General features: G+C 37.2%; 1 protein-coding gene across 1 annotated transcript in view; it reads right to left on the bottom strand.

The window, feature by feature from the left end:
* Positions 1-8,950, bottom strand: part of CENPC (centromere protein C) — a gene marked incomplete in the record, with an annotated part of 81,744 nt that overhangs the window by 69,398 nt on the left and 3,396 nt on the right. The window contains 3 exon segments of the mRNA XM_014582879.1: positions 289-383; positions 1,239-1,309; positions 5,780-5,826. Of these exon segments, the coding sequence (XP_014438365.1) occupies positions 289-383; positions 1,239-1,309; positions 5,780-5,826 (213 nt within the window).

The raw sequence follows: 8,950 nt of genomic DNA, 5'->3' as shown, positions 1-8,950 counted from the left end.
TCCACTTTCCCAAAAACTGAATTTAAGCATTATTTTAGGAAAAAAGAAAAATGATTATTATAATTTAATAACTCAAATTTCCAGACTGCAATTTGAAACAAAGAGAAATATCAAATAAAAATTTTCATAAAATACCTTAAGGTGTATTTGTATATTGATGGAAAGTCATGTATGGTATACAATTCCCTTTCAAGAGTAACATTTATAAACAGCTAAAATGAACATAAGTATATTGTATACAGTTTCATTCATCAAAATGTTAAAACCCGTTAACAGCTTTTTACTTACTTCATTGTTTGGTGATTGTAAACAAATGTCTTTTTTTTGGGGTGTTGAAGAAAGCACTGATTTTGTAGAATTTGTGCTAAAATCACTAGCAAGACCTGAAAGAAAAGTGTATTTTGAAAACAAAATATAATGTAATACCTATTGATTACAATTAAAAGTAGCACTATGTGACATATAAAGAACTATCCATTGACTCTCTAACATTATTTGCTTAAATGAAGTAGACATTAATTTGATATTCAAATGTTCCTTAAAAAAAAAAAAACACTTAATGAACACAAAAAAATAGAGAATTATCTGTTGACGATAATGTGTATGGTAATGTCTTTGACTGGACTGATATGCACTATATTTATGCTGGGAAGATTCATTTTGTATGCTGTGGGGATGTGCAGTGATTAAATGTTCAAAAAAATTTTAATTAAAAAAAAAGTTCTAAATTGCTAAATGGCACCAGGAAATGACAAGGGCAAACAAAATTCCTCAAGTATGAGCCAGCTCTTCTTTCACAGGTTGTGTAGAAGGCACTTTCATTCTAATACCTTCTGAAAATAATCAGCACTTGCCGTAACTCATCATTTTCTTAAAAAATGGGATGCAAATCAAAGATTATCCCAAACTCTGATGATCCTAAAATTTTGGCACATTTATTTACCTTACATTAAATACTTTTTCTTGTATGTAATTTTGTGTGGGTTTCCAGATTACAGGATTTTAGTGTGAATGAAAGGGAATAACAGATTATTGTCAAATTATTGTAATTTTTGCCTGTACTCTCTTAAGTGCGACAAAGGGTATATGAAAGATTGCATATGTATTCAAAATTCCAGTTAAAATATTCTACATATATTTAAATACTAGAATAAATATTCTGTATTTGATATTAACATGAGAAATTTATACTTTAATTAGTCCCAACCTCATAAGTCCACCTAGAAATGAAGCCTTACTTTTTTCTTCAAAACAGTCTTGTAAGATTTCTAGTATATTTTTGCCTTGCTCTGTATTAATGTCAGGTGCCCTGGTAAGAAAGAAAGAAAAATGTATTTTATTATTTTTAGGAGACATTCATTATTTCTGTTACCATCTATGTTAAAATTCCATTACCTCGGGACCAGCAATTAGTGTAATGGCTATGACACTGGACTCCCATGTAGTCGACCACGTTTCAAGTCCTGGACCCGGTGGCTTAAACTCACGCCAGGCACGTGTGCATGCATGCCCAAGATCCTGAGAGGAGAATGGAGGGGAAGGGAATGCAGTGCGGCCATCCCTCCTGGGGAGTGATTTCTCGTTTTCTGTCTCTCTGTCTGTCTCTGTCTTTCTGGCAAGCGCATATGCCCTATAGCAAAAACCTCTCCAAAAAAAATAATAAATTCCATTATCTCCATATTGTAAAATATTAATTTACTTCATAGAAAAAAATAGCTTGAGAGTTCAAGCATTCCCTCAAGTGAATTTTTCCACATGAGTGAAATAGCATATCATTGTTTACATAATCAATTACATCCCTTATTTGACCAGCCATGTCTAATGCTATATTAGAGTACTGCTGGTATCTCAAGTACATGAACTTTTCTTTATATTTCCCACGGGTCCTAAAATGCTTCTTTAAAAAAGCCTCTCTAGAGTTGCAAGTTTCACATCTCCAACATATTCTTCACTATAGGCTCTCAAATGCACTTTTTATTCAGTTATCATTCATCTTAACAGAAACTTATAAATCAAAATAAGATATTTTTAGTTAAAAATTAAATTGATCTGGGACCAGCAGATGGCATAATGGTTATGTTGCTGGACTCCCACGTAGTTGACTATAGTTCAAGTCTCAGACCTGGCAACTTAAAATTCACACAGGGTACATGTGCATGAGTGCCCAAGATCCCAAGAGAATGGAGAAAGGATTATGCTGTGGCCATCCCTCTCCAGGGGTGATTTCCTGCTTTCTGTCTCTGTCTCTCCAGTGAGTGCATGTGTCGTATAGCAAAAATCTCTCTTAAAAAAAAATTATATTGGGACCAGCAGTTAAGTGTAATGGCTATGTCGCTGAACTCCCACGTGGTCGACCACAGCTCAAGCCCTGGACCCGGTGGCTTAAACTCATGCCGGGCACGTGTGTGTGCGTGCCCAAGATCCCAAGAGGAAAATGGAGAAGAAGGGAATGTGGCGTGATCATCCTCCCTGGGGGGTGATTTCTCGCTTTCTATCTCTTTGTGTCTCTCTGTCTTTCTGGCGAGCACACATGCCCTATAGCAAAAACTTCTCCAAAAAAAAAAAAAAAAGAATTATTTTGATCTGAGGCCAGCAGATGGCATGATGGTTAAGGCACTGGATTCTCACATGGCAAACAGCAGTTCAAGTCCAAGACCTGCAGGCTTGAATATCATGCTGGGCATGTGAGTGCATGCCTAGAATCCCGAGAAGAATGGAGGAGTAGGTAGTGTGGCCAACCCCTCAGGGGGTGATTTCTCACTTCTCTTCTATCTGTTTCTCTCTGATGAGTACACATTCTATGGCAAAAAAGAAAAAAAATTTTATTGATCGACACTGGCAGTAATGCAACTAGACCCTGTTGGGAAAGGCCCTGAGTTCACCTCCTAGAATCTTCCTGAGCACTTGAGAGAACCCTGTTGAGGGTACCTGAAGACAGTGAATTAATGAGCCTAGAAAAGATGCCAAGAGCTTAACATACTCACTTTCTGGCTCTATTCAATTCATCTGATCTTGAGTCCTACTCGACTCAACATCATTTGCCCTTTTAAATCAGGTCTGTCTGCTGCAGAGAAACCATACTATATTTATAATTTCGGTTCCTTTATTTATAGCACTGTACATGCCTGGAAACTAAATTAACTTCCCCTTTAAAAAATCTATTCAAGGGGGGGACCGGCAGGTGGCATGGTGGTTAAGGGCACTGAACTCCCACATGGCTGTCAGCAGTTCGAGTCTTGGACCTGGCGGCTTGCTTTTCTGCTTTCCCTCTCCTCTCTCGCTCTTGCTCTGCCCCTCTCTGATCAAATTAAAATAAATGAATAAATAGATAATGGTAAATAAAATCATTCTAAAACATAATAATGAAAAAAAATCTATTCAAGGGGAGCCAGCAGATGGAGTGGTGGTTAAAGGTGCTGGACTCCCACAAAGCCAACCACTGTTTCAGTCCTCGACCTGGTGGCTTGCTTTCTCACTTTCCCTCTCTCACTCTTTCTCGCTCTGTCTCTCTCTGTTCTAATTTTAGAAATAAATAAAGTTAAATAAAAACTAATTTTAAAAAAATCTATTCAAGAGCCACCAAAACTACCCTCATCTCACTTTAAAGCATTCCTAACATCAATCATTCACAAATCCCTTCCTAACTTCTTACATAGCTATCTATATTGCAAATCTAAACTTAATAACAGAGCAGTGTGAAGAAGAAGAGGCGAGGGCAACCCCCAGACCGACCAAAGCCTGTGCAGCTGCATCCCCTGCGTCCAGCACCTACGTCCCGCCATCGTCGCCACCATGCCCAAGAGAGAGGCTGAAGGGGATATATATTAAAGGAGATAAAGCCAAGATGAAGGACGAACCACAGAGAAGATCTGCTCCTCCAAAGCTAGAGCCCAAGCCTAAAAAGGCCCCTGCAAAGAAGGGAGAGAAGGTACCCAAAGGAAAAAAGGAGAAAAGCTGATGCTGGCAAGGATGGGAATAACCCTGCCAAAAATGGAGATGCAAAAACAGACCAGGCACAGAAAGCTGAAGGTGCTGGAGATGTCAAGTGAAGTATGTGCATTTTTGATAACTGTGTACTTATGTTGACTGTACAGTTTGAAATACTATTTTTTATCAAGTTTTATAAAAATGCAGAATTTTGTTTTACCTTTTTTTTTAAGCTATGTTTTTAGCACACAGAACACTTTATTGTTGTTTTTTGGGGAAGAGGCATTTATCACTAATAGAATATCTCTGAAGCTGGATTGATTTGGACATCTTTCCCTTCTAGTTTTGAGAGACTTCCTCTTGGCTCCCAAGAAGAGGGATTCCCTGACACACACAGCCACCTTGGCACAGATGCCTTGTGGTGTGGAAAACTTAACATTTGCTTTCATGTCCTCTCCCTCTCTGCCTTCAGCACAGACTTAACTCCCTTAAACCAGAGACCTGTTGAGGCCTGACCACAGAAAATTGGTTATACTAGTTTATCAGGCAATCTGGACTTTCCAATGACATTGAGATGGCATCCTTTAAAAATGCAGCAGCTTCTTTTCTATATTGTTGGATCTTCAGGTTGATAGTTCTGCCATTTTTATTTCCTCAAAGTCAGGGTCAGCTCGTAAAAAGTTGTTAAACAACATGCTGAATGTGAAAAGTCAACCCTCACTCTAAACTTTCCCTATTCAGAGCATCAAATGAAGACTTCACTGGGTTTTATAGTGGCTTTCTGAGTTTGGTAGTCTATTGAAGAAGGGAGTTTGAATGTTGTTGTATACCGTTAACGATTGTCTGCCCATGCCCTGCCTGAAATACCATGATTGTTTATGAAAAGTATCTTTAATAAAGCTGGATACAGCTTGGCTTGGGGGGGGACTTAATTACAAATAGGCCTACTCTCTATTACACACACGTTATTACTTCATTATTACAAAGAATATTTTTGTTCACTAGATCTTTTCTCAAATGTACATATGCATTTACCCAATTGAATGCAAGCTCCTAATGGGAAAAAGAACATATTCCTATCCCCTGTTGGGCCTAATAAAATGGAGGCTCAATAAATATTTGGTTATTTATTTATTTGTTTATTTTTGAGAGAGTCTTGCTATAGCGCATGTGCACTTGCCAGAGATTATAAAGAGAGACAGAGAGAAAGCGAGAAATTACCCCGTGGGGGGATGACTACACTGCAATCCCTTCTCCTCTATTCTCCTCTCAGGATTTTGGACACACACACACATATACCCAGTATAAGTTTTAAACTCCCAGGTCTAGGACTCGATTGCGGTCAACTACATGGGAGTCCAGCGACATAACCATTATATCATCTGCTGGTTCCGACATTTGGTTAATGATAATAACATTTTAAAAAGCATCCTGCTACAATTCAACATTGCACTAGAAAATTTAACTTTACAGATTTTACAACAAAAAGAATCAAAATACCCCAAATAAGTACCCAGCAAATAAATGCATAACAACATGCATTATTTTTCTTTATGCCCCACTGACTAGATTATCTTTCTAATATCATCACTCAATTCATTCTATAAAATATAATACTTTTTCCATAGCTCTCATTTAGTAAGAACTGAAACTGCATCTTTCTGATCCACCATTTCATCAGGCGAATTTTTCTTACTAAGTCATTATACCGCTTACAAAGATGACTACATGTGGTGGGCACAGAAATCATTATTTTAGTCAGAAGTAATAGTTTTTTTCTTTCTTCACTTAAGAATCCAGTTTCTGAAAAAGAAAATTAAAATCATCTTAAAAGCTTAAGTATATAAATCACCTGGAAGATCGGCAAAATCTTCTTCTGTAGTCATTTTTGAGGTGATCCTGAAAGAAAATTAAATCATCAATTTGATTCTTTTGTTTTAAATATATTAAAATACAAATTATCTCCTTGGTAACTTCACCCCAATCTGGGCATGCCAAAAAATTTCAGTTCTTTTACTCATTCAGCAAGTTGTTGTTCACTGTCTACTATAATACTATTGAGTCTTTAGAAGAAATATGATGCATTTTTTGCATTGAAAAACATAGAAAAATAACATAATGACTTTCCTGATAATCTAATATAAAGAAGAATTCTTTTGGATTAAGTGACTTATCTCCTAACTATTGTTATTACTTTTGCTAGTACGTACTACCTATCTCCACCTTGGGGTTGATTCCATTTTATTTCTCTTCCCTTCTATCTCCTCTCATATTCCCACACCTTTCACATTATTAAAATCCTTACTATAAGGGCTGTCAGGTGGCATGGTGGTTAAAGGCACTCAACTCCCACATGATCAACCACAGTTCAAGTCCTGGACCTGGCCACTTGCTCTCTCTCTTTTCCTCTCTCTCTGATGATAGTTAAATAATTTGTAAAAAAAAAAAAAAAAAAAAAAAAATCCTTACTATACCTGGGCTTCCAATAATTTAAGTTGGTAGACTAATGATATCTATATATATCCCTTCCCTGCAGAGATCTTACTAAAATAATAATAAATGACTAAAATAACAATGAAAAAGAGAATTAAAGAGAAAATCTTAATGTGGACAAATTGAAAAAATTTCTGAAATGGAAATACATGAGGAATGGTAACTAATGAAGAAGGATAAAAACAGTAGCTGTCTAAAGCAACCTAACAGGGTGCTGTCACTGAGGGCAAAGGAAGGTGATCTACCCAGGAGAAAGCCATAAGGATGCAAGACTAGGAAACTTAAGATCTGAAGGAGGCAGAACCAGCAGTTGGCGTAATGACTATGTCGCTGGACTCCCATGTAGTCGATCGTGGTCCGAGTGCCAGACCCGGTGGCTTAAATTCACACCAGGTGTGGTGTGTGCATGCCCATCCTGAGAAGAGAACAGAGAAGGGAATGCGACATGGCCATCTTCCCTGAGGGGCTGATTTCTCACTTTCTGTCTCTCTCTTTCTGCAGAGCGCACGTGCCATATGGCAAAAATCTCTCAAAAAAAAAAAAAAAAAGATCTGAAGGAGGCAAGGAATAAAACAAACAGGGTAGCTAAAGGAAAACCTATATACCAAACAGTAGACTCAAACTCCCCACTCTACGTAAACATGAGCTTATGAACAGTATTCCACTGTCTGTCTCAAATATAACCAACATCTGTAGATCATCAGACATTTAAGTGTCTGAAACAAAACAAGAAAATCAAGATAAAAATTTTAAAATTGAAAACTGAAAAAGGCATAAGAAGAAACTAATATCAAATATAGGAAAGGAGAAAACTTCAAAAACAAAAAGACTAATTAGTATTCAAGGAATATCTGAAATACTGAATTCATGAAACTAAATAAAGATACCACTTTAGACTACAATATATTATAAATGCCAATTAGGGAGCAAGAATATTCTTTTAATAATTAAAAACATAATTTCCTAAAACTGAAATAGGAAAAAACTTACATTTCTTTAAAAAAAAAAAGCATAAACTGCAAAAGGGAAAATGGGACAAAGATCCAAAAATCAGGATATCCAACTTCTGACCAACGGATTCTAGATAGAATAGAGTAAAAGAAAAAAGATACAGTCTAATAAAAGATGCAATCAAATTTTCCAAATCCAGAAGATAAGAAAAGCCAGCATAATGAATTTAAGAGATCCATAGCTAGAACCATAATAATGAAATTTCAAAAAACTGAGGCTAAAAAGATCCTAGAATGCTTCCAAAAAGAGCATAGGTATTCCTAACAAAGAGGTAGCCCCCATCAATGAAAATGACAGGAAACATAGATATACTGACACTGGAGGTGAAGAACACATGTGGGATACTTTGGGTCCTATAATTTAATTATAAAAGCTACAAAGGTAAACTTTCTAGTTGAAAATTGGCTAGAAATAAGATGAACAGCATGCTCTATGAAAGTATCGGGACCAACAGGTGGCATAGTGGTTAATGTGCTGGACTCCCACATGGTGGAAAGTGGTTCAAGTCCTGGGATTTGTGGTACATGTGCCCCCAGGCAAAAACTTCTTTTTTTTTAAGTGCTTTTTTTTTTTTTTTTTTTGGCTGTAGGGTGTATGCACTTGCAGATACAGAGAGATAGAAAGTGAGAAATCACCCCTTGGGGGGACGGCCATGCTGCAATCCCTTCTCCTCCATTTTCCTCTTGGGATTTTGGGCACACATGCACATGCGCCCAGAGTTTTAAGCCACCAGATCTGGAACTTGAACTGTGGACGACTACATGGGAGTCCAGCAATGTAACCATTACAGATCCTGCAAAAACGTCTTTTAAAAAAATTAAAGTTTTAGGGGACCAGCAGTTAGCGAAGGGCTTTGTCACTGAACTCCCATGTAGCCGACCGCGGTTCGAGTCCCATATCCAGTGGCTTAAACTCACGCCGCGTGCGTGTGCATGTGTGCCCAAGATCCCAAGAGGAAAATGGAGGAGAAGGGATTGAGGCATGGATAACCCCCCTGGGGGGGGGGTGATTTCTCACTTTCTCTCTCTCTTTGTGGCGAGCACATGCACCCTATAGCAAAAAAAAAAAAAAAAACTCTCAAAAATAAAAAATAAATAAAGTATCGGAACTAGCAGGTGGAGTAGTAGTTACAGTGCTGGACTCCCATTTGTTGGACCTTGGTTCAACTTAAAATTTACACTGGACATGTGTACGTGTGTCACCCAAATCACAAGAAGAGAATTGAGGAGAAGGGATTGTGATGTGGCAACCCACTGGGGAGTGATTTCTTACTTTCTCTCTCTGTGTTTGTCTCTCTGGCAAGCATAAAAAAAAAAAAAGAAAAAAAGTAAAGTATCAATCAATTCAATACCAACTATTTATTAAACTCTACTTCTACTTGATCCAATGGGATATAAATGTGCACATGTGGAAAAATTTAATAAACAAAGATATACTATTTGTTTTGGCTCATCTTATATTTATTTTCTCTGCCCATACCCTGAAAGCTACAGTTTTTTTTTTTTTTTTTTTGTGAGGG

Source organism: Tupaia chinensis, unplaced genomic scaffold (genome assembly GCF_000334495.1).
Source record: "Tupaia chinensis unplaced genomic scaffold, TupChi_1.0 Scaffold143894_1, whole genome shotgun sequence".
Taxonomy (NCBI): domain Eukaryota; kingdom Metazoa; phylum Chordata; class Mammalia; order Scandentia; family Tupaiidae; genus Tupaia; species Tupaia belangeri.
This window is presented reverse-complemented; position numbering and strand designations above follow the sequence as displayed.